This window comes from Triturus cristatus, chromosome 9 (genome assembly GCF_964204655.1).
Source record: "Triturus cristatus chromosome 9, aTriCri1.1, whole genome shotgun sequence".
NCBI classification, from domain to species: domain Eukaryota; kingdom Metazoa; phylum Chordata; class Amphibia; order Caudata; family Salamandridae; genus Triturus; species Triturus cristatus.
In genome coordinates, this window is record NC_140592.1 from 1,272,344,424 (window position 1) to 1,272,371,208 (window position 26,785).

The following is a 26,785-nucleotide window of genomic DNA, read 5'->3' on the forward strand; positions in this document are numbered from 1 at the left end:
AGGCGGGCAAACCAAATGTTAATCGGGGGTGTTTCAGCTATTTCCAGTAGAGAGCGATAGTTTGGCAGTCCCAAGCATGTGGAGGCTGAGATGCCAGTTTTGGCGGGTCATGGCACGCAGGTTTACCGGCCGGAGACCCAGGACAATTGCAAGCGGGTTTTCGGGCAGTGGGTAGCCTATTACCAGTCGGATATGACTGAGGACTTCCTTCCAGTAGATGGTCAAGAGTGGGCATGTCCACCAAATATGCAGGAAATCTCCCGGTGCACTAGTGCATCGCCAGCACAGAGGGGAGGAAGTGGGAAACACTGTATGCAACTTTGAGGGGTATAGTACCATTGTGTCATGACCTTTATGCGGATTCCAGCTGCGGGATGCTATGAAAGACCTACGGGATATCGCGCCACAAATGTTCCCATTGGGTGGGTGTGATATCCGTGTCTGAGGATGATTGCCATTGCAGTTGGTAGGCATGAGGGGTAATGCGCTGTGAGTGTTGGAGAACTTGGTATGTACGGGAGATTAGGCCCCTGGAGTTATCAAAGGAGCGCACTAGCCGTTCAAATGCATTGAGAGAGCGAGTGGCCGCCCGTGTCAGAGAGGACGCCTGAACCCAGTGTTGCAGCTGAATGTATTAGAACTGGAAATCTCGTTTACATTGCTCAAAGGTTTTGAAGGTGTCTCCCGTGAAGAGGTCCCGATGCGTCCTACCCCCCCCCCCCCCCCTCCTCCGTCCAGTCAGCGAAGTAGGGCGGGTGAAGAGCGGGCGGGAAGTGAGAGTTGTGAGCAATGGGTGTGTGGGGAGACGGGAAGGATGTGAGGCCTCTGCGTACCGCTAGTATGTCCCAGATCTCGAGCACCGTTTTGGTGGGGACCGCGATATAGGCGCTGCGCGAACAAGCGTCTCGTGAGAGCCATGCAAGGTCCCAGATGGGGCGGCAGGACACTGCCCTGAACATATGAAACCAGACTTTTTCACTCTTCCATGCCATCCACTCCGATATGAAGTGGAGGTGTGAAGCCCAATAGTATTCTATCAAGTTGGGGCAGGACAGCCCTCCCCTATCACGCCGGAGCATGAGGATTTTATTAGAGAACCGCGGTTTACTCCCTCCCCCATATAAATGTGGTAAGCTCGCGCTGAAGGCCCTGCATTTGTTGTTCCGTGATGGGTGTAGGAAGGGTTTGAAAAAGGTAAAGTATCTTTGGGAGGATCGACATTTTGATCGTATTTAAGCGTCCCAGCCAGGGTAGCGGAAGGGATTTCCACGTTTTCAAGTCTGCCATCACAGCGTCTTTGCACTCCTGTCAGTTTGCTTGGGACCATGTGGCAAGGTTGGGAGTTATGTCGAGTCCCAGGAATCGAATAGAACGTAAGGCCCATTGATAGGGGACATGAGATTGGAGAATGGCGACTTCTCCGCCGGAATCGTAAGATTGAGGGCCCATGACTTGTCGTAGTTAATTTTAATCCCCGTGATCCGTTCAAACGATTGAAGCACTTTATATAGGGCCGGTAAGGAAGTTTGTGAGTGTGATAGAGTGAAATGCAAGTCACCCGCAAACAGGGCTAATTTGTGGCCCAACCCTCCCCTCCCCCTAAATTCCCCCCCCCCCCCCATATGGAATGCTGTGTATGTCAGGGGATTGGCGGATCATGATGGCCAGTGGTTCCACTATGAGAGCGAATAAGAGGGGTGATAGGGGACACCCCTGTCGGGTGCCCCTGTCAATAGAGAATGGTTGCGTTAGCTGACCGTTTACCCGCACCCGAGCCAGGGGGGAGAGATAAGGAGCCATAATCCTTGCGATCATCTGCAGACCTAACCCTATTTTCTGGAGGACAGCACGAGGGAAGACCCAGTCTATTCAGTCGAATGCTTTCTCAGCATCGAGCGATAACAAGCAGGCGGGGATCTGCCAATGGTGCTCCTTCCCGATTATATGAGCAATTCGCCGCACGTTGTCTGCCCCTTGACGTTGGTGGATAAAGCCTACCTGGTCCGGTTCTATGAGTCCTGGAAGGTGCAGCGCAAGATGTTTGGCCAGTATTTTAGTGTATAGCTTGAGGTCCGTGTTTAGGAGCGCGATTGGACGAAAGGAGGAGTAGAGTGTGGGGTCCTTCCCCACTTTGGGAATTAGGGCGATTTCAGCCATGGCTATGTCTGTAGTGTGTCCTACTGCATCATTATAAGAGTTAAAGAGGCGGAGCAGGTATGGCTTGAGCTGCGGGATGAATGCACGGAAGAACGAGACCAGTGAGCCATCCGGCACCGGAGTTTTGCCGAGGGGGAGATCCCTCAAGGCACCAGCGAGTACCTCTGGAGTGATAGGATCTTCCAACAGCTGAGAGTGGTAGGTGCTGATCGGTGACCACTCGCAAGCGTCTAGGGCAGCATGAACCTGGTCTAGGTTGGGCGACTCTGCGGCGTAGAGAGAGGAGTAATATCTCTGTAATGCTTTCATCTTGGCGGCTTCAGTGATGGCCCAGGTACCATCTCCAAGTTTGAGTTTGGTGATATGCGCTTTGGCGGCCCGCGCCCGGAGGCGGCGTGCCAGCACCTTTCCCACCTTGTCCCCCACCCTCATAATATGTTATTTATTTATTTTTTTAAACATTTATTTATTGATTTTCTTCAGTAACATTGTACATTACGGTTCTCAATCTTGGTGGGTAATATCATACACAAGGAGTACATATTCAGCATTCTTGTCTCGTACCTATTGCGAGTGCAGGGGTAAGTTTTCCAGTATAGACATTGCAACAACTTACGTCAGATCATTTCCTCCCCTATGCAGACTCGTATGGCCAGAGGCATTGCACCTAATTTTTACAATTCTAGCGATTACAACAAAACACACATAGCATCTATTTGCGTAAAATTGCAAGGGGGACAGTGGTATTTACAAGAAAGACATCGGATAGCATTATATCAATATTTCGGAGCCCCTCGTGGTGCTCAGCAGCCAGCCTCTTTCCCCGTCATAGTATCTTTGCCACAAAGCTAAAAGGGCGTTTTCCGCACTGTTGGTCCTGTGCGCCCGGAGTTGGCCCCGGAGCACACCTAGGCACCGTTTGTGCAGTGCCATGGGATGCTCCTGATCCAGCCCTTCGAGCGCCTTGATATCCCGGTAAAGATTGTCTTCAAACAAACGAGCTTCTCGGGCCCGAGCTATGGCAATGGATGTGATGGTGCTGTGGGTCATGGCCTTAAACTCATCCCAAACTACTGGGAGTGGGGTTTCAGGGAGGTCGTTGGTCTCAAAGTAGGACATTATAGCTTCCCGGATCTCTGAGAATATGTAGTGGGAAACGCCACCGAGAGGGACGGCCAGATCGGGGAAAGCTGTCCTGGATGAGAAGTTCCACATGAGCGTGGTCAGAGACGGAGATGTCAGACATGGATGCCGAGAAAGTGTCTTTGACAAGGGAGTGCGAGACAAAAAGGTAGTCTATGCGCGAGTAAGGGTGATGAACATGAGAATGATAAGAATAGTCGTGGGCGTCTGGAGAGTTGTATCTCCAAATGTCTCAGGCCGAGAGCGGTTAGTTGCGTTTTTAAGGTTGAGGACATGGCCCCTGTCCCATGGAAAGATCCTTCACTACGATCAAGGCCCGCCTCCCATACCAAATTAAAATCTCCCATGCCCCCCCCCGTCCCCCCCCCCCCCCCCCCCAGGATGAGACCTGGGTCCTCTTGTGTGATGTGATCCTGCAACAAACCCCGCAAAAAAGAGTCCCGAGCATGGTTCGGTGCATAAGTGTTGCATAAATTGAGGGTTCGATGCCCTATCTTGACAACGTCTTGAGAAACCTGCCATCCTTACTGCGGACTACCCTGGAGTCCCCTTGGTGTATGCCTGCCTGGCAGAGGATTGCTACCCCTGCTGATTTAGTGGATTCAAAGCAAGTAACTGACCAGGAATCACAAACTCTGCACCCGCCAAGCCTGGCCTGTGCTGGAGTGGACAAAGACCACAAGGACGACCCCCGGCGATTGTGACTCCGAATGCAGCACCCAAGGACCCACCTCGACGCTCCTGACGACGCCTGCAGCCTCAGAACCAGGGACCCCCCCCAACCGCGATCAACAGAGGGTAAGATTTCCCGACACCAAAAGGCACCCCTGCGGCCCCCTGTGCACAACTCCTTGGTACCTACCCTCCAAGTACCCACCTTACCTCTCGAACTGGTGGTCGCACCTGAAGAATCTTCGTCCCCGAGCTTGCAGCCTTGTTCGTTCTGGAGCTTCTCCATTGCAATCCATTGAGCGCCCGATGGCTCAAAAGCACCCTGCACCCAGCCGCCCGAGTGGCCCTGGCAGTGTAACCTCTACACCTATCTACTTCCCTATTTTCCCTGAGCAAGTGACCAGGAGCCCAGCTCCCACAGCCGCGTGGTCTGCTAGTCAGCAGCCACCAACCAAGGCCCCCCTTGCCGCTGAGGGTGTAACAACTGTACTTACCTGACCCTGGGAGACCCCTGAGTCTGTGCCCTGAACCTTAACTCTGCCAGTCGAGTACTTACCCAAAAGCAGATTACTCACTTTTCTTCCATAGGGTAACATTGACTGGTTTCACCTGAAAATTCTTCTAAGTGTGGAGTTTCTAACCTGTAAAATATTCACCAAAAATCAACCGAGTAACGAAAACGAAAATACTCACCTGCTATTAGGGGAGATCCCAGTGCTGGATCTTGGTGCCCAGCACTGACCCTGAAAAGTAATTACAACCATACTTACCGCTAACTCCATTTGCTTCCATAGGAAACCATTGACTGGTTTTCGGTGAAATTTCTACTGTCGATTTTTGCAAACTACAAATATTCTTTTAAAATCGTACCTGTTTTAGATAGATGTCCCAGTGCTGAACCTAGGAGCCCAGCACTGGATTACAAAAGTTTCTGTTGATTTTGCAAACGTACAAATATTCGTTAAAAATCGCCTGTATAACCTAAACGCATTCTCTCAACTGCTTACAGGTGGTACACTAGTGCTGGATCCAGGATCCAACACTGAGCAAGAAAAAGTAACAATAACCCCGCTTACCTGCTAAGTGAATTTCCTCCCATAGGATAACATTGGTGATTTTATTAGAAAACGTTTGTGTCAACTTTTAAAATACCAAAATGTTGCTTAAAATTCACAACAGTAACTAAAACTTATTTACTCACCTGTTTCGAGGAACTGTCCCAGGACTGAATCTAGGATCCAGTCCTTGAGTTAGAAAAGTAATCCTAAAAGTAATCCATTGCATTTACTTAATTTCCCATTGAGCTCCATGTATAATTGTGTTTGAATTGTGTTGCCAATTGCAACAAACTGTAATTGCATTCAAAAGACTATTGCCTATTGAAAAGTATTTAACTAAAGCATCTCATTCTGAGAAAGTATATTTTGATACCTATTGTTGGTTCTAAAATAAAACAACCATATATTTTTATATACAAAACAATTGGCCTAGAGTTCAGTTCTTGAGTGTGTGAGACCATTTGCTGACTGAGTGTGTGCAACAAATGCTTTACACTGTCCTCTGATACTGCCTTACTGCTCGACCAAGCTACCACTTTAGAGAGTAAGGTTATATCTAACTTTAGCCTCTGCCAAACCTCTGGGGACTGTGGACTCTGTACACCCTGTACCTATTTGGGAACAGTGTTGGAAACCGGGCAACCCGGTTAGCAGTCACCAGGTTCCCAACACGGTGGTAGCTTGGCTCGAGCGGTCGTGGGTCAGGCACCGTGCTAAGCGTACGTCACACCCTCACAATAACCATGCGTTCATCCGTTCCAAAAACGACACTACACCGTAAAAATTATGAAAGAAAGTAGTTTGTCTTTATCTTTTTCTCTTAGTTGCAGGTTTCATAAAATAAATACAATACTATACAATAAGATTTTCTTGAGAATAGCAGGTCAAATAAATAATACCACAGTGGGGTTTCAATAAATAGGATCAGGTCATAATTAAGCAAGGAATAAATATAGGTGCAATAAATACAAAGGACAAATAAATACTGTCAGACAATAAATACAACACCTTCAATAAATAATATAAGCAATCAATAACAATTGCAAATCAGATCACATTTATGAGGTAGTCTGGTTTTACTATGCCCAAGTACAGCTCGTGGTCATTTAGATGACATGGGGGGTGTCCCACCTAGATTGGTCAAGGCTGGGCCTGAGCTGAGGTAGAATAAGGGTAACCTATGGATCTGGCTCCCCCACAATACACAACCCCTCACAGAGGTCACTACTCCAGTCTCAGTTCACCCCTGGCACTCCCAGGCTGGTTCTAACACCCCTCTAGCCCCTAGAATGGTCTTTTAGGGCTCCACAGGGCCTCAGATGCCCTTTCTACCACTTACTGCCCTTTTCACGATGATCGGCTCCGCTCGGCGCCGGGTCGACGTCGCTGGACGGCTCCGGTTCGATGTTGCGTCGATCTGTTCCACTTGACGCCGTGTCGATGCCGTCTGGCGGTTCCGGTTCGATGTCGCTGGGCGGCCTCGGTTCGATGTCGCGTCGATCTGCTTTACTTGACGCCGGGTCGGTGCCGTGAGGCGGCTCCGGATCGATGTCGCTGGGCGGCCTTGGCTCGATGTCGTGTTCCGGCGTCACAGGGTCACGGTCTCCCCGCTTCCGGGTGTCTCCGGAGTGCGACCTCCACTCCCGACCTCCGTCGGCTCCACCTCGGGTTCCGGCGACTCCGGAGTGCGATCTCCACTCCCGACCTCCTGCGCGCTTCACCTTGGGTTCCGGCGACTCCGGAGGGCGGACTTCACTCCCCCGTCGACGCCTCACCTCGACCTCAGGTGACTTCCTACTCGACCTCCGGTGACTCTCCACGACCTCCGTCGGCGCCCTCTCTCGACCTCTGGCGGCTCCGGGTACGACGTCTGCTTTCTGTCAGCGCCGCTTCTCCACCTCGGGCTCCAGGTCTCCAGGCTTCTCGACGTCAGGACTCCAGGAGGACACTGCTGTACAGGTCAGGAACTTGCTGTTCTTCCTTTATAAGGCCTGTTCACAATATTTAGGTCCTTAAGATGGTTTTTCTGGTCTTAATCCCACACAGGGCTCTAGGCTGGGCTTGGTCAGTAAGGACTAGCATCAAGGGTGGGTTTCTGGACCCCACTCCAAGCACTGGTTTCCACCCCTGCTGCCTCACTCCTTCCTCCTTCTGAATCTCTGTCCTCTCTCCTCTCTAGTCAAGTGCCAACTGCCAACTGTCAACCTGAGATGGCTTCCCAACGTTCTAAACTGCCTCCCTCTATCCCAGGGTTCTAGAATGTTGCAGAAGGTTCTAGAAACCTCTAGTGTGTTCTGGTGATGTCACAGGTGACAATGGGTGGCCACCATTTTGTGTCTCAGGCCCTCAGACAGAAGTTCCAGGGGTAGGGAAAATGGCTCCCTGAACCTGCATCAACACTAAAAAGTCTGGTGGTTCCCAAAAAGGAAAAATTATAACAGGGTTTGAGGCAAAAGTGGGACAAAATAAATAATGATGAGGAGGGACCACCCAAAGGGCTGACAGGTCTAACAAACAGTATATACAGAGCCACTTTCCTACACCGCGTCTCTCTCGTGACTCTCCGTTAGCAGTTGCCAGGCAGGGGGTGCAAGATGTCGGCAATATCCGCACACACCAGTGCGCAGAAGGTTGTGGACGCTAAGATGGTGACTGTAACCCTGCAGGCCAGAGCGCTTTCCTGCCGGCTCTAGTCTCACCACTGTCTGCCGGTTCCAAGGTATGGCGGGTCTCGGGGCTGTCGTCCAGCTGCTTCCGCTGCACAGGTGTCCCGGTTTTAGCCTCCTCCGCCGCTATTATACTGCTGAAAAACGCTTATAATGCCAACGGCCCTTGAAGGGGAGTATGGCCTTTTGGGCCACCCTCCCGTTATCGGTGACGGGCCGCATCTCCCTTCTGAAAATGGTGGGACTCCCTCGCTTATTATACTATTTTAGGACGCTTCCGGTGTGGATACCCAACTCCACTTTCGGGTTGCTGAAATCGATGGTGGTGTCTTTTCTGTGGGGTACGGGCAGGCGTAGAGTGGCGCATGCAACCCTTATACGGCCCAAGAGCGAAGGAGGGCTGGCGGTCCCCGATTTTGAGCTATATTACTTAGCGGCGCAATTGCAGATCTTCACCCAAAATGTGGCACGGGTGTTCCGCGGTCCAGAGGCCGGACGAGAGGGGGGAACGCCACGCCACGTCCTTTCTTACATCACCCTGCAGCAGAGGCTGGACGCCCGGGACCTCCTCACGGAGGAGTTAACCTTTAGGCTCTGCTGGAATCGCTCCCAGAGACGTGCGGGGGTGGTACATCCGTACGCGCCGGAGATGCCACTGGGGATGCTGACTGCGTTACCACACGGTGGAGACTGGTCGCAATTACAACTTTGGGAAGAAGCGGGACTACAGGTGGTAGGAGACCCTTATGAAAACGCGGTTTTGCTGCCCTACCAGACTCTCCAAGAGCGGTTTGAATTGCCTAGGGGAGGCTTCCTGCTGCACGCAGCGATTACCAGAGCGATGCAGGCACATTGGAGGGAGGGGCTGAAGGAGCCTAAGACGTCGATGGCCTGCCAGTATGCTATGATGGCAGCAGGAACTGTTAAGGCGGTCACGTGCCTATATTCTAGAATGCTCCTTGAAAACCTACAGCCGCTAGCTGACCTTCGGGGGAAATGGGAGGGTGACCTAGGCAGAGCTATCCCTGAGACGACCTGGGCACAGTTAGTGAGACGGGCTTGGAAGAGCACGAGGAACGCAAGATTCCAACTGGTGCACTTCTACATACTCCACAGAGCATACCTGACGCCGGGAAAAATCCAGAAATATTTTAAAGTTGAGGAGGCGGCATGTCCCAGATGCCTGAGAACGGGGGTGGAACTGGATCATATGCTGTGGTCTTGCCCAGCGCTGGGGCCCTACTGGACAGAGGTGGGAGATACCCTGAATGAGGTAACAGAGAGGGGACTGGAGTTTGATATGGCCGCTAGTGTACTGCACTGGTTCCCGCACACGCCCAAAACTAAAATCACGAGCAAATTCGTAGACATGGGCCTTATATTAGCGAAACGAGAAATTACGAAGCGGTGGAAGGCAACAGTGGGGCCCACTAGCAAGCGGTGGAAGGGGGAGCTTATTAAATGGGCCACCAGCGAGGGTGCGCTGCGGTATCAATGGGCTCATAGACGCAGCGATGAAAAGGCGCTAGAGGCAGCAGCTGCGTGGGAGGCGCTAGTGGAGGCGCTGCGAGATTATGAACCTGGCGTGGAGGGAGATGACCGCCCCGGGGCTGAGGGAGTGCCCCCGGAGCAAACTGGGCACATCGCATAACTTGACACATTGGTATTCCTTGGGCTGTACGACATTAGAGGGCAGGGATTGTCGCATGCGTTGGTGAGGAGGATTGAGGGAGGGGGAGGGAATCTAGAAGTGTTTTGCTTAGGGGTTAATGGTAGAGTTTTGTTATGTAGATAATTGGTTTTATGCGCTGTATAGTCCGGGGGGGAATTCTACGAACCTGTCTTAGGTGTTGTATAATTGGGAGGGAGGCGTGCGCTTATTTTGCAGAAAGTATGGTGAAACAAATTGTGTAAGGTTTTCTATGTGGATGTGCAAAAACCAATAAACTATGTTTAAAAAAAAAATATATATATATAATGCCAACGGCGGCCCGGAGTTCCCGCAGCGTGCGTCGCACTCCATCTGCAGTGAGACCACGCAGCCCCCCCCCCCCCCCCCCCCCTTCAGGTAATTTTAAACTCACACTCACAATACGTGGCTCCACACACCTGCACGCTCCATCATAGCTTTTTCTTTAAAAAGATCTCTGCTACAGAGCCCTCTCGTGGGGCCTGTTGGGCATTGCAGCACCGGCCCCACGAGGAGCAAAAAGCAACAATGATGAAGCCTGACACCAATATGGGTCCGTGAGGGAAACACTTCCTAATGAGGAAGATCCCCTTCCACACTATTTCCCCCATCCAACCACTCTTACTAGCTTTCCTAGTCTCTTCTCGATAGGAACAAGTACACAATTCATGTGATTAGACTAATTTGTACAGCACAAACCAGGGTTGTGCAGATGTGACCTACATGTGGGAACGAAGATAGGTGTAAAACACTCTCCCAGGATGTGTGAAGTATTGTGTGTGGTCTTCTATTGTTATTATTGACTAGAACTGTATCTTTCCCTCTCACACAGTTACACAGAGATGGACCCCGTCATAATAGCAGCTGAAGGTGTGGAGAAATTTAAGAACGAGAACTTTGAGATCCTCATTGTGGACACCAGCGGCCGACACAAGCAGGAGGACTCGCTGTTTGAAGAAATGCTGCAAGTGTCCAATGCAATAGTAAGGATGTGGGGGCACGTTTGGGACAGAAAAGCTTTCCCTGAGGTTTACATACCAAAGAGGAGACAAACGTGGGACAGCAGAGCAGTTTCTCCGATATAGGTGCTGGCCTTGGATAGCAGTGCTATCCCTGAAGCAAGTCTTGGGACAGCAGAGCTGTGCCTCTTGACTGCTCCGTACACCATCCTGAAATGTATAGCAATAGGTTACACTGATCTTGTAGGCCATGGACAGTAGGAAGAATGAAGAATAACCTAGATGGGCGTAAGGCCCGTGTCTGCTACTGATGTGCTGGATTCTAAGGAGTGCGCTCTTTGTTGGAGCGGGTCAATGCAGCGGGCCTTTTGTGAGGGGTCTGTCTCTTACGATGATGGACACACTGTAATGGCGAAAGTGGGCATTGCCAAGTGGGTCCTTGCTATTTTCGAGAGAGTGGAGGTCTGAGGAGGGTGGCCCGTGTAATAGAAGCGAGAGCGGCTGCTGTAGGAGGCAGTCCATGCTGTTGGAATGGGAGTGGCCATTTGGAAAGGCCCGCACTATGGTAGGGAGAGAAGCTATTGTAGGACAAGGTCCATTCTACTGTAAGAGGAATGGGTATCATGGTAGACAGTCCATACTTGTGGTATGGGGGAGGATGGGGGGGTGTTGTGATAGGGTGGGGGGGGGGGTGGTAGGGTGGGGATGGTGGTAAGGAAGTGGTGGGGACCGCTAGTGAGATGAGCAAATGTACTGACCAGATGATGCGTTGCAGCAAGTTTATGCTGTTGTAGGTGTGAGTGGATGTTTAACAAGAGGGTTGTTGCAAAAGTAGATAGACTGGACATTGTGTGACAGGTTCCGTTATATTCCAGTTATAGTAAGTATTTTAGTAAAAGTTCTTTGCAGCTTTGTGGGGGAGCCTATGCTACCCTAACAAGACAGTATTGTAAAGAGTCGAAGGAATGCGTTATGTTCTGTAGGACTGGTAGGCTTTATAAGTGGGAGGTTGTGAACATACAAGGGCAGGAGAGCTCTGAAAGGTTATACAGGGGACGTCGGCCTGATAGAGTCCTGCTCACTCTACAACTTCCTGGACTGTGACACTGCACTTTTATAGTTTGGGGTGATTCCACGAACAATCAATCAGGGGATTGTAAGCACTACTCACCCATGAGGGTCTCAAGGCGCAGGGGAGGGAGGGGGCGGTGGGGTGGTGGGTAAGCAGGACTGCTTAGCAGAAGAGCCAGGTCTTGAGGGTCCTCCTGAAGGTGTTCAGGGAGGGGGCACCTCTGATGTCTGCCGGTAACTCGTTCCAGGTCTTGGCTGCGATGTGGGAGAAGGATCTTCCGCCTGCTCTGGGTCTGTGGATGCGCCGGGTTTTGGCCAGTGCGAGGTTGGTAGATCAGAGGTTTCTCTTGGGTACCTGAAAGTTGATTCTGTCGTTGAGGTATTTTGGCCCATTGTTGTGTAGGTATTTGTAGGCGTGGGTGAGGATCTTGAATGTGACTCTTTTCTCCACGGGGAGCCAGTGAAGTTTTCGTAGGTGCTGGCTGATGTGTTCGTGCTTGGGGATGTCAAGGAAGAGACTGGTGGCGGATTTCTGTATTGTCTAGTGTCTGTGGAGTAGGGACTCGTTGATGCCGGCGTAGAGTGCGTTTCCATAGTCCAGCCTACTGGTGATAAATGCGTAGGTGACTGACTTTCTTGATTCATGTGGGATCCATTTGAAGGTCTTTCGGAGGATTCGGAGTGTGTTGAAGCAGCTGGAGGTGACGGCGGTGATCTGTCGGTTCATGGTGAGTGACGAGTACGATGCCGAGGTTCTTGGTGTGGTCTGTGGGGGTAGGTGGGTTCCCGAGGGCGGTCGGCCACCAGGTGTGGTCCCTTGCCGAGTGGGTGTTTCTAAGGACGAGGACTTCTGTCTTCTCTGCGTTGTTTCAGGCAGCTGTTGGTCATCCAGACTGCGACGTCTTGCATTCCTTTCGGGAAGTTGAGTTTGGTGGTGGTGGGGTTTTTGGTGAGGGAGAGTATGAGCTGGGTATTGTCGGCATAGGATACGATGTTGAGGCCGTGTTGTTTGACGATGGCAGCGAGGGGGGGCCATATAGATGTTGGAAAGGGTCGGGCTCAGAGACAACCCTTGTGGGACTCCATAAGTGATCTTCGTGGGTTCGGAGAGGAAGGGTGGCAGTCTGAGCCTTTTGTCTTCTTCTGATGAGTAATGATCGGATCCATTCCAGGGCTGTTCCCTGTATGCTGGCGTTGTGTAGTCTGGCGACTAGTGTGCAGTGGGAGACTGTGTCGAAGGCCGCTGACAGGTCGAGCAGAATGAGTGCTGTGGAGTGGCCCTGGTCCAGGAGGGTGCGGATGTAGTCTGTGGCGTCGAGTAGGCTGGTCTCTGTACTGTGGTTGCTTCGGAATCAGGATTGGGAGGGGTCGAGGATGGCGTTCTCTTCAATGAATTGTCAGTTCCTTGTTGACTGTTTTCTCTGCCACTTTGGCTGCGAAGGGGAGGAGCGAGATGGGCCGGTAGTTCTTTAGGTCGTTTGGGTCCGCCGTGGGCTTCTTGATCAAGGGCACGATGAGGTAATCTTAATAATGTGATGTTAACATCTGCTCTCTAGTATCTGTTTACATCTACCTCTTTTACTACTGAGCTGTGCGGATAGTGAGCAGGCCATATTCTAGCCACTGCACATTTTCTGTCCTTTGATGCATGCTCTCCTCCTAGTGAGAGCTCCACTGAGCGCTGCACTTCCACTGCGCTCTCTTGCTTGGTTATAGTGCCCACTCAGCACTGAAGTCACTGCTGTGCCCTATGCTCTTCAGTGATGCTGTAGGTCCATTGGCCACTGTACATCTCCTATGCCTCATGGACACTACTCGGTGACAACGCAAATTCTCTCCATTGTGCTGCCACAACTGCGCTTTTACCATCACTTCTCCAACATTTCTCTTTTTTGCAGCTATGTCTTGCCACTGTACTTCCAGCAACCCCTCTTGTCTGTTTTACATCAGCGACTGGCCCCTCCCTTGCCCCTGTAATACTACTGCTTCTGTGCTTCTAATGACATGCCATGTCTCGATGGTCTCTTTCTTGAAATAATGCTGCCTCTCTTTTCATTGATTGGCCTCCCTCTATCCTACAATACTATTGCATATCGTCCTCATTTGAGCTTACAGTGACACATTCTTCATTTCTTTTGCATAATAACTGCCTCTCCGGCACTCTTCTAAAAAAAATGCCCCCTCTGAATCCTGTATTCTTCTGTAATTCTTTCAGCAACCGGACAACATAGTGTATGTCATGGATGCCTCCATTGGGCAGGCCTGCGAGAGCCAGGCCAAGGCCTTCAAAGACAAAGTGGATGTAGCTTCCGTCATCGTCACAAAGCTGGATGGCCATGCGAAAGGTGGTGGAGCTCTTAGTGCGTAAGTGTGAAGCGGGGTTCAAATCCAGTAGTAGTTGTAACATTGAGTATTTTGGGTGGTTTTCATTGTCGGGTTAGAGTTCATGATGCACATGGCTCTTTTGATGGGGATTAGAACCGCTATATTGTTGGATTCTCCTAACAGCAGGTAGAATGTTGCCTACTTAAACCTCTATTCTAAAAAGGTACAGGAAAATTCTGAATACACTGAAGAAAATAAAGTAGCTGGTGTTCCGGGCCCCCTCGGCAGCTTGCGGCAGCACACCATGTTCAGTAGATTAACTTTATACAGACTTTCAGCAGGTGGCTGTAGGTAACTGGGTTTTTGTTGCAATACCCCCTCCACTTCTTGCCCCCTTTTTAGCTACTGAATGCCTATTTTTCGACTGACAATGCACTGGGGTCTGCTAACCAGACCTCTGTGGCAGTGCTCCTTCCTTAAAACAAGGGAAAGTCTGATTGTTTTTACATTTGGCCATGGACTTTAGCACCCCTGTGAGAACCCTGTGAGAACCCTAGTATACGGTACCCCTGAAACCTAGGGCATGGGTACTGAAGAGGGTTTCCTAAGGGCTGCAGCATATCTTATGCCACCCGAAGGGACCAACACACAAATTCCACACAGACTGCCATTGCAGGAGGCGGGACATGGTGCAAACCATGAGTGAAAATATGACATGGCACACTTCAGTGTGCCATGCCAAAGTCCCCGCATTTAATGTATGTAAGTCTGCCCCACATCAGGCCTTGGAGCCCTAAGGCAGGGTGCATTCTATTTTAGGTGAGGGCACATGTGCACGAACAGAAATGCCCTTGTGATATCTAGTTCTATTACTAGATGGTGCAAGTGAACAGGGAAGCCATCTTAAGGTATGTACTGGGCACTGGTCAAAACGAGTTACCCAGCTAAATAATGGCGTCACTGAAACCTATGGTGTTTTGTATCAAACACCTTGTCCAAATGTAGGAAGCTGGCTCTTTGAACAGTTTAACTCTTTTTGGTATACTCTATAAAGAGTCCAGGTATCCCTAGTAATCCCGAGGTACTCTTCTAGGGTGTAGTGTGGTCGACCAGCCTTAGTCGATCAGAGAGGAATGTTGGGCATCTGTAAATGCACACTCCGTCAATAAAAGATACACACAGCTCAAATAGGGAGATCCACACCATTTTATGAAAATAACATATCTTTATATAATATTTGGCACTAGAATCGTTACGATCAGGTAAATGCGTTTCGAGATAGAAATACTTTTAGTTTTCAGAGGCGGCAATGTTATCCTATGGAGGGAAAACAATGCTGCATACAGGTAGAGTACAGCAACTTGTGAGAACTATCTCCTGGGCTTTTTTTAATTTATGTTTTATTTTATTACTATTTCTTGATTTTAGCACCAGTGACACAACTCTATCCACAGCATTAATTAGGCAAGGCAGCAGACAATAAGAGAAATGCACATTCAACCGAATCAGGTGTAAATTCAAACTGCTTCTATCAAATACTTGCAGAGTAATTTATACACCTGGGTGCTGATTGTAAATGTCTTCCCCCTAGTCAGTACATAAAATCTAGAATACATAATCTTATGTACAGAAGAGATCCTGTTTACCTCTATTATGATTAATTAATGATCTATTATGGGGGGGGGGGTGCGTGTGTGTGTATATATATCTATATATCTATCTTGAACGTTCTCCAGTAAAGTCCAATGTCTATTTATCCTATATATAATAAAAGTAGGACAATAACAGCTCAAACGTTAAGATAGCAGCAAACTTAACCCTTTCAGTGTCACAAAGCTATAAAGTGCAAATGCTTCCTACTTTGACATACATATCAGTAAAAGCGTACCTAACAGCATATCCATTAAGGATAATGCATTAATCCGGTAAATACACCCTTCAGTGGAACCATTACTTTAGCAGCAATAAAAAACAAGCATTGGCATAGCCAATAGGTCTCGCCTTTGGGACCTTATAAGTGTTTAGCCATGCAACAGTTGCATAACTAAATACTTATAAGGTCCCAAAAGCGAGACCTATTGGCTATGCAAAGCGGCCGTGTGGCCGTAAAAGTGATCGCGATCACGATCAAACATCGAAGCGGCCGTGCGGCCGCTAAAGTGAAAGTAATCGCGGTAAAGTGCGGCACCCGCGCACATGCACTGTAGCTCCATGCTGGCCTGGTAGCACTTTTTGGAGCTCTCTCAAAAAGTCTCGCCAGACCAGCGCATGCGCTGGGTCAGGCGAGACCTAATAAAAAAACAGTAACGGCTCCTCCGTCTCAAGTCTGGTACACCATTTAGAATTCTGAGCTTCCAAATCATCTTTTTGATTGTGTATCAGTAAATCTTATATTGAACCAATTCTGTCTCTGTGTCTCATCATCTCCACCAAAGGAATCTTCCTCATTGATGTTAGGTAATTTTTCCTTTTAAAGAGAAAATCTCATATCTGTAAGAATCAAAAAAAATTCCCCTAACTAATCCAAAACATTCCTGTAACTCAGAGAAGGAGCAAAGTTGGGCGTCTCTATACATGTCACCTATAATACTGTGATTATCTTCTGCCCCCACCCATCCAACACCGCACCTTGAAAGATGGATGGTAAAATTAGTGAGTGAGACATATAAACGTATGAAAATTGATCTTAAAAATACCCAATCAATGCTTAATCTGACTCCATACCTTATATACTGCTTTTAAAATCCTAAATTTGGTAGTCTTCTAATAAATGGGTTCCAAACAGCCCTTTGCTTGACTTACCAGCACCATTCCATAGATTGTTGGGGTCTCTGCTGCACTTATTCCATGCGACCGCCCAGTTACTAGGATTGCCATATGTTGGAACATGCAAAGCCCACTAATAAAAGTTGAAGTTGGGGAAATGCCAGCTACCTGGTGACCATGGTTGAGTCCTATATTTAGCCACCCTTCTTGGATTCCGATACCTCCATAAAAAACTAACACAGAGGGTCTCTAACTTGTTCACCCAAAATGTACTGATCTCCAAAGGACCCGTCCTAAAATTATATAGTACCTTGAGTAAGATATTAATTTTCAAAACATTGCCCCTACCATCTAACAAAAGATGTAGGTGATCAAGCTCCTGTTTAGTGTTTTAGAATAGTGTGGTATCCTGTTCAGATCTACCAGCCGATCAGATGCAGCTGTAATTCTAACTCCTAGATATACAGCCTCCGTCTCTACCCGTTGGTCCTTAAGGCAGATTCCCTCCATACACAATATCTGGGTTTTACCCGCATTTAACATATACCCTGAGCATGCCCCAAACTGCCCGGACAGGTCCTCAGTTTCAGGTAGAGAGATCTGCAGTAACCACCCCAACGTCGTCTGCATATCCAAAACTTTATATTCTACTTGATTCAGAATTACGGGTTTAATACGTAGGTTATCTTCAAGTTTTGCTAAAAAAGGGTAGGTGTAAAGTGCAAATAATAGAGGTGAACATGGGCATCCATGCCTGGTCCCCTCTTGAAATGTGTGTGCTATCCGACTCTAAACCTATTGCTCGTACCTTAACAGTCGGGGTCTTCTATAGGGCTCTTATGGCCTTTATAAATCCTCTACCAAAACCTTTCAATTCTAGAACTGCCCGTAAAAAAAAAAAAAAAAAAATGACACTTGTGAGAAAGTGCCATCTTTCTTGCACGGTATGCCCCCCACTTTTTGCTGAATTGCTGATGTACTTTGACTGAGTGTGCCCTAGCCTCCTGCCAATCAGGTACCCTGGGCCTGTGTTTCTTCCCTAAAACTGCATGACAGCCTAAACCCAATTGGCATCTCTGGCCACAGGTCAGCCCCTGGTAAATGGTACCATAGGTACCCAGGGAACTGTGACCAGAGAAGGCTCCTAAGGGCTACAGCACTTATTGTGCCACCCTTAGAGGCCCTGTAACCTTACACACACACACACTGCCTTTGCAGGCTGAGTGTCTGGGTGCCGAACTAAACAGTCGACCAGGCACACCTCCCTCTGTGCCATGCCCACAACACACTGCCCTGGCATACATCAGCCACCACTCTAGCTGGGTGCCCTATGCCAGTGGTGTGGGTACAGGTGCATGAGCCCTGTGCCCCTACAGTACCCAGGTCCATTCCTGAGCACTGTAAGTGCAGTGCTGCCATTAAGAGTATATGGGGCTGGGAGATCGTCAACACGAACTCCACAGCGCCATGATGGCAACACTGAAGACTAAGAAGTTTGGTATCCAACTTCTCAGCTCCTTAAACCCGCACTGATGCCGGAAACCCCAAGGAAGGAAAGGGGGTGTGCCAGCTTCTGCCAACCCCACCCCCCAGGTGGGGGCGAGGTGAAGCACATCTCCGGGCTCTCGCCATCTTGCAGATGGGAAGCCCTGCCCAATCAGGACTAGGCTACTGCCCCCCTCCCACAGGAGAGTGGCAGGATAGGGGGTGTACCCACCCCAGGGAAGAGACCCATTGGTCCCTGCCCTTTACCTACTTGTAACGCCCCTAAATTCAGTATTTAGGGGCACCCTGAACCTTCCTTCCTTAGACCCCGATTCGAAACCAGCAAGAAGATCAAGAGACAAAAAGACCTGCCGTGCAGCTGCTAAGAAGAGGACGACACCAACTGCTTTGGCCCCAGCCCTACCGGCCTGTCGACCCTTGAACCTGCTCCTGCTAAACCCCGGCATCTCCAGTGGTCAGCAACCTCTCAAACCCTGGAGGACCTGGCTACCTTGTGACTCCCATGAGCAGTGGTACTGCTCAAAGCAAGTAACTGACCCCTGGCATCAGCCAGGAACCGCGAACCCTGCACACTCTGCACCCGCCAAGCCTGGCCTGTGCCGGAGTGGACAAAGACCCCGAGGACGTCCCCCTGGTGACTGTGACCCCGAATTGAGCTCCCAAGGACACACCTCAACGTTCCTGACGACACCTGCAGCCTCAGAACCAGGGACCCCTTCAACCGCGACCAGCAGAGGGTAAGATTTCCCGACGCCAAAAGGCACCCCTGCACCCGGCGCTCTACCCAACTCCTGGTTGCCTACCCATCCTCCAACTACCCAACTTACCTCTCAAAGTGGTGATCGCACCTGAAGAATCTTCGTCCCGAGCTTGCAGCTTTTGTCCGTTCTTGAGCTTCTCCATTGCAATCCATTGAGCGCCCGACTGCTCTAAAGCACCCTGCACCCAGCCGCCCGAGTGGCCCTGGCAGTGCAACTTCTACTCTAACCTACTTCCCCATTTGCCCTGAACAAGTGACCAGGAGCCCAGCTCCCACAGCCGCGTGGCCTGCTAGCCAGCAGCCACCAACCAATGCCCCCCTGTCTCCCATAGGATAACATTGGTCCTAACTCACTCTGCACCCGGCTGCCCCTGCGCCGCTGAGGGTGTAACAACTGTACTTACCTGACCCTGGGAGACCCCTGAGTCTATGCCCAGAACCTTAACACTGCCAGTCGAGTACTTACCCAAAAGCCGATAACTCACTTTTCTTCCATAGGGTAACATTGACTGGCTTCTTCTGAAATTTCTTCTAAGTGTGGAGTGTCTAAACTTTAAAATCAACCGAGTAACGAAAACAAAAATACTCACCTGCTATCAGGAGAGATCCCAGTGCTGGATCTTGGTGCCCAACACTGACCGTGAAAAGTAATTAGAACCATACTTACCGCTAACTCAATTTTCTTCCATAGGAAACCATTGACTGTTTTTCTGTGAACTTTCTTGTCGATTTTTGAAAACTACAAATATTCTTTAAAAATCGCACCAACTGTGAAAACGTAATTACTTACCTGTTTTAGATAGATGTCCCAGTGCTGAACCTAGGAGCCCAGCACAGGATTACAAAAGTAACGAGAACATACTTTACCGATAATTTGAATTTCCTTCCATAGGATAACATTGCCTGGTTTTTGCTGAAAAAGTTTCTAAGTGTCGATTTTGCAAATTTACAAATATTCGTTAATAATGGCCTGTATAACCTAAACGCATTCTTTCAACTGTTTACAGGTGATGCACCAGTGCTGGGTCCAGGGTCCAACACTGACTTAGAAAAAGTAACCATAACCCCACTTACCTGCTAAGTGAATTTCCTCTCATAGGATAGCATTGGTGATTCTATGAGAAAAAGTTTCTAAGTGTCAACTTTTAAAATACCAAAATATTGCTTAAAAATCACCACTGTAACCAAAACGCTTTTACTCAATTGTTTACAGGAAATGTCCCAGGACTGAATCCAGGATCCAGTCCTGTGGTTAGAAAAGTAATCCTTAAAGTAACTAACTGCATTTAACTAGAAATTCCCATTGAGCTCAATGTATTATTGTGTTTGAAATTGTGTTGCCTATTGCAACAAACTGTAGCTATTGCATTCAAAAGTCTATTGCCTCTTGAAAAGTATTTATCTAAAGCATCGCAATCTGAGAAAGTATGTTTTGATACCTATTGTTGGTTCTAAAATAAAACACCTACATGTTTTAATACAAAAAACATTGGTCTAGACTTCAGTTATTGAGTGTGTGAGACCATTTGCTGACTGAGTGTGTACAACAAATGCTTTACACTGTCCTCTGATACTGCCTTACTGCTCGACCAAGCTACCACTTTAGAGAGTAAGGTGATAACTAACTTTAGCCTCTGCCAAACCTCTGGGGACTGTGGACTCTGTACACACTGTACCTATTTGGGAACAGTATATACAGAGCCACTTTCTCACATTGGTGGATCAGCGGTGGGATACAAACTTGCATTTGTTGGACTACTTGGTTACCATCTGATCACAAGACAGAACTCCTAAAATTGCCTTTAGAATTCTGATTGGTCTTTTCCAAAAATACTAAAAGTTTTGTCAGGGCCTTGCTTAAGTCCCATTAGAATTTTAGAAAAATATAAGTCACTATAGTCAAGAGTAGAGGGTTAGAACTGTCAGGTTAGACTGTCTCAAAGAAACCCAGCTATTAAAAATATTACCATTCAGGACCTGCTGGAGGAGCTCGACCTCACACCTTACTTGCACTTGTCTTTCAAGGAATTGAGGTCCCTATGCAAACTTAAAAATGTACCAATGGGCCTGCATCCAACCAAACTAGGGCTCCAGGAGCTCTTGGCTGAGTATTCTAAGGACCATCCATCTGAACATGGTGATGACCAGTCAGATGAGGACAGGGAGGAGGAGGAGGAGGATGATAATGACCCTCCTCCAGTAATCCCTTGGGAGGAAAGGGCCCCCATACCCTTGAATCCAAGAATCCGCATCTGGGAACCTAGAGTTCACACAGGTGAACCACGTACCAGAGAGTTCACTGGGGGATCCACCAGTGAAGAGGACAGCTTTTTAACAAAGCTGGCCAAAAGATTGGCTCTAGAGTCCAGGCTCCTGGCTGTAGAGAAAGAAAGGAAAGAGATGGGTTTAGCACCCATCAATGGTGGCAGCAATACTAAAAACAAGCATTTGCAATGCAATAGGTCTCGCATTTATAAGAGTTAGAGCTATTGGCATTGTAAAATTACAATGCCTTTTTATTTATGTTTTGGTTTTAATACAAATAAAAGGCATTGTCATTTACAATGTCAGTAGCATAAACTCGCATAAAAGTGGCGTGGGCGTGCAGCCGTGTGCGGCGTGCAGCCATGTGCGGCGTGGTTTGTAAACAACAAGAAAAGCGGACATCAAAGGAAGGGTGGGAGGGAACGAGCATATGGGGTGTGAGTTATGAAATTGTTGTAAGAGGGGATGCAGGAAGTGAGCGCGCGCTGGCGAAAGCAGTCTTCTGCTTTCAAGTCCAATGCCAGCTTCGCGCTTGAATGCCTCACATGCACTGGCCATTAACCGCATTCCTAAGTTCTTGTGTCCCTTACTAAATCTCTCTGAATGCGTGAGGCGGCGCACGCGCAGGAAGTAGCTGGTGGCAAATGGAATGCGCGTGGTTGTGCGCGTAACCGCCACTCGATCCGCCTGGGAAGCCTTTGGGAGCATTTTCTGAAGCCCCTACATAAGTCTCGCTGGGCGATCGCTTACGCGATAGCCAGGCGAGACCTAATAAGGATAGGGAGGAAACTTCTGATCCTAAAATCCCCAAAGGGATTGTCTCTAAATTTGAGGAAGGTGATGACATCACCAAATGGTTCACAGCCTATGAGAGGGCTTGTGAAATAAGAAGAGTAAAGAAACCTCTCTGGGGGGCACTCCTGTGGGAACTGTTCTCTGGTAACTGCAGAGACAGGCTTCTCACCCTCTCTGGGACAGAAGCAGGGTCCTATGACCTCATGAAGAAGACTCTGAGGGATTTGGATTCACTACTGAGGAGTACAGAATTAGATTCAGGGGGGCTCACAAAACCCGGACCCAGTCCTGGATTGACTTCGTAGACTACTCAGTAAAGACACTGGATGGTTGGTTAGCTGGACATAGTGTGCATGATTTTACTGGACTTTACAACTTGTTCATGAAGGAACATATATTAAGTAATTGCACAAATGAAAAGTTGCATCAGCATTTGGTAGACATAGGTCTAATTTCTCTCCCAAGGATTGGGAAAGAAGGCATACCACTGGGTCAAGACTAGGGTGGCAAGGACAGCCACTGGGAGTGACCAGAAGAAGGTGGTCACAAAACCTCCCCAGGGGAAAGGTGGTGAGAATCCCCAAGATGAAAAGTCTGAGTCTTCCAAAGGGCCCCAAAAACCTGTTCAGGGGGGTGGGTCCCAAACTACTCACTATGTGCCTCAATTGGGGGAATAACTTTCATCCCTTAAGGGCCTGATGCAACAACTGTAAGAAGTCAGGACACCTAACTGTAGATAAATCTTGCCCCCACAACAAGGCCCCTAAGGCACCCAGTACATCTACTCCTGGGACAGCAAGTCTACAGATGGGATCCGAAGTGTGCCCTGAGCAAATCTGGGGGCACACTGAAGCAAGTCTAGTTTGAATGGGGGAAGTGGAGTTTGCCACTGTAGCTGTGTGGCTGCCCAACTTAAAGAAGTATTTACAATACCCCTGGGTGAATGGAACTAGGATAGAAGCTCTGAGGGATACAGGTGCCAGTGTCACTATGGTGAGAGACACACTGGTTTCTCCTGAGCAATATTTGATTGGGAAAACGTACCCAGTCACCAATGCTGACAATGTCCCCACTAGTCATACCATGGCCATGGTGACATTAGGCTGGGTGGGTGGGTGGTGGTGGGGGGGGGGGGGGGGGTTACTGGCCTGAAACAGGTAGTGGTCTCTCAAAAGCTACCAGCTGCATGTCTGCTAGGAAATGATCTGGAAACCTCAGCCTGGGCTGAGGTTGAGCTAAAGGCCCATGCAGCCATGCTGGGTATCCCTGAATTGGTGTGCGTGCAAACCAGAGCACAGAGCAAGAGGAAGGGTGGAAAGGTAGTTTTGGAGCCTGAAACAATGGCCCAACCAACCAAGAGAAAAGGTAAAAAGACTGGGGGACCAGCTTCTGTACAGCAAACCACTTAGGACCCCTCTCCACAGGGAGATGACTTAGTTCTCATCCAGGGGATACTCATCAATAGTCATAATCTATGAATAATCCCCGCCCATGTGCGGGATCCCGGAGCATATAGAAAATACATATATATAAATATATATATATATACATATGTGAAAACATATAAATGCAGCCTAATAATGTTCAAAACATGGCAATGCTGTAAATTACATATTTTTGCATAGTAGTGCCCCCGTAACCCGTAAGGAAAAAAGGAAGCATCAGGCAAATTATAACACAGCACTGCTTTATTGCCATAAAGCAACATGTAATTGTAGGCATTCGCCAGTAGGCTGCAGTAGAGTATCAAGAATCCAAGAAAACTGACACCTTGCCTTTAAGGCATTAGAGTAGGGGGACCGTGCCTTTAAGGCCTGCCCGTGACCCCCTGCTCCCATGATGCACTACAGGTGACAGTTGGGCCAGTTCTTTTTTCCGGCTCCTTCTGTGAGGATCCTGGAGCTTGAGCTCTTCAGTTTTTTGACTGAAATTTTGAATTACAGCTTTTTCTAGCTTTTTTCGACGTTTTCTGGCTTATAAGGGCTAATTCTGCTGGTTCCAGTGAATTTTCCAATTTTTTTCCAGTCAGAATGTCTCCTTTATTTAGGAAATGCCCTTCTTGTGGTAATAAAATGGCACTGGTGGATCCACACTCGGTGTGTATTGTGTGTTTACCATCAAAACACGATCCTGACCAGTGTCCCCACTGCCAGAAGTTCTCAAAGCGCACTCTGAGGGACAGAGAGCGCATTAAACTGCATGCAAGACTGGAGAAGGAGCGAAGCCGTCGTGAAGGCGAGCATTCCTCATCAAGACCACCTTCTTCAGCTACGCAAGTACAGAAACGGCGACATACCAGCTCCCCGGGCTCCAAGAAGACCAGGAGTCCAAGAGGTTCGCCGTCGACGTCGAGGATGCCGGCGAAGAGGCAGAGAACTTCGGCGTCAAGGGATTCATCCCACCATCAAGAGTCTCCGCCGCGCAAAAGTAAGTCGGCGTCGAGAGGCGGCCCTTCGGGCTCGAAGGCTGCTAGTCTGGTGACATCTGAACTGTCTCCGTCGACGTCGAGGCTTCCGTCGACGTCGAGACACTCTCCGCCACCCTCGAGGGGGTCGACGTCGAGAGATGCGGCGACGTACATTCCGCCGCGAGTGGGCCGGTCGCCGTCGATGGTTACCCCCACTCGGCGACATAGAAGGTCGACGTCGAGAGGAAGATCGACGTCAAGAAGTCGACGTCGAGAGAGGTCGCCGTCAAGATCACCACGTCGACGTCGAGAGAGGTCGACGTCGAAGTCGCCCAGTCGACGTCGAGAGAGGTCGACGTCGAAGAGTCGACGTCGAGAGAGGTCGACGTCGAAGTCGCCCAGTCGACGTCGAGAGAGGTCGACGTCGAAGTCGCCCAGTCGACGGCGAGAGAGGTCGACGTCGAAGACACGGCCGACGTCGAGGTCATCTAGCCGACGTCAGGTGCCAGAGAAGAGGAGATCGACATCGAGGTCTCCACGACCGGCGTCGAGACCAGAACGGCATACCTCACACTTGCCGATGGTGACGCAGACGTCGTCGACGTCAAGGGATTCGACGTCGAGGGCGAAGACTGGACCGCCCGCGGAGAGGTCCCCAGGAGAACAGTCATCATCTCCGGGACTGCACATCGTGCAAATATCTCCAGAAAGATCACCCGAGGCTCCAGAGCGGTTTGGACTGTCACCGCGCTGGTTACGAGATGTGGGCGCTGCCGCATGTCGGAGTCCGGGATCGGACTACTCCCGCATGTATTCCCCACCGCGCAGGAGTAAATCGCCTCCGAGGGATCCACGGCCAATTTCACCACGCCGGTCTCGTTCCAGGGACCGTCGCACCGCGCCAAAACGTCCAAGATCTCCGTCCAAGCGCAGATCAGGATCAAGGGCTCACCAAAGCGAACGCTCCCACAAGAGGCGACGCACCAGGTCGTCCACTGGGACTGCATCCACAAGATCCTCAGTCCGGGACTACTCTCCTACTTTTTCATCCACGCCTCCATCGCGAGTGTCCCCGGTGGATGACATTATAACTTTCTCGGACGTCCTGGGTAGAGGGGCGCAAAAGTTGAACATCGCACTGCACGCCCCTCAGGCACCCACTTCTGTGATCTTTGACACTTTACACCATCGGTCAGCTCCCAGACCTCTGCTCCCGTTGGTGCCAGGATTGTTAGAACCAGCGATGGCCACGTTCCTTACACCGGCTACAGCGGGCTCGGTCCCCTCGAGAATAGCAAAGAAGTACAAGGCTCCGGCCGAGGACCCTTTATTCTTGAGGGCGGACCCGCCAGCGGATTCGGTGATAGTGGCGGCGGCCATGAAGTCTCACTCAGCCTCAATATCTGCTTCTGTCCCCCCTGAGAAGGACAGCAAGCTGATGGACTCCTACGGCAGGAGAATGTGCAACACATCTGCCGCGCACATGAAGGTCGCTAGCGCTTCAGCCCTGCTAGGGAGGTATGATCGTTCCCTATGGGATTCCCTGGCCAGATTCGTGGAGAAATTGCCTAGGGAGGACAGGCAGGACTTCACGGAGATCCTACATGAAGGCGGACTGGTGGCCAACCAAGTAATAAGCGCAGCGGCGGATGCATCAGACCTAGCCGCGCATGGCTACTCCCATGGCATCTGCTCCCGCCGTTCGGCCTGGCTCAGATTAACAGCCCTCAAACCAGATGCGCAGAAAAGGATTCTTAACCTGCCGTTTAATGGATCATCGCTATTTGGAGCTCATGCGGACGACCAAATGAGCAAGATGAAAACGGAATTGGACACTGTAAAGGCTGTGGGACTGGAAAAACGCAAAGAGTTCCGCAAGCGCTTTCGCCAGGGCGACAAACGTGCCTTTCACCAGCGCGTTCAAACGCCCCAATGGTCCTCTCAAAACCAACAGAGGTCCCAGTTTCAGCAAAGGGGCCGGGGCAGAGGAAGAGGAAATGCTAAACAGCAGCAGTCCTCTAACAAGCAACCTCCCAAGCAGTGAAAACTTACTTCCTCCGCACTCGTTCGCCACTCCGGTGGGAGGAAGTGTCACCGCTCACCTGGCAGAGTGGAATACAATTACAAACGACAAATGGGTGCTGAGTATTGTAGAGCGTGGCTACTTGCTGAGGTTCAAATCTCCCCCTCCGCAGGTACCCCCACGGAAACAGCCACTCCCTCTCAGCCAAAACAAGCTTTTAAAGGACGAAGTTGCCACTCTCCTCTCCAAAAACGCCATAGAGGAAGTTCCAAACAGGCAGAGAAATCGGGGAGTGTACTCCCGGTATTTTCTTGTTCAGAAAAGAGGAGCGATCGGAGAATACAGACCCATCCTCGATCTCCGCCTACTCAACAGATTTCTCAGAAGGGAAAAATTCAGGATGCTAGCACTGCACCAGATCTTCCCACATCTACACCAAGGGGACTGGATGTGTGCCATCGATTTACAGGATGCATACTTCCACATTCCTGTCTCAGCGAAACATCGGAAGTTTCTCAGATT

General features: G+C 49.6%; 1 protein-coding gene across 1 annotated transcript in view; it reads left to right on the forward strand.

The window, feature by feature from the left end:
- SRP54 (signal recognition particle 54) overlaps positions 1 to 26,785 on the forward strand; it is a 136,466-nt gene that overhangs the window by 64,223 nt on the left and 45,458 nt on the right. Inside the window, exons 6-7 of the mRNA XM_085627433.1 lie at positions 10,194 to 10,369; positions 13,632 to 13,780. Coding sequence (XP_085483559.1) covers positions 10,194 to 10,369; positions 13,632 to 13,780 — 325 coding nt within the window. The remainder of the gene's footprint in view (positions 1 to 10,193; positions 10,370 to 13,631; positions 13,781 to 26,785) is intronic.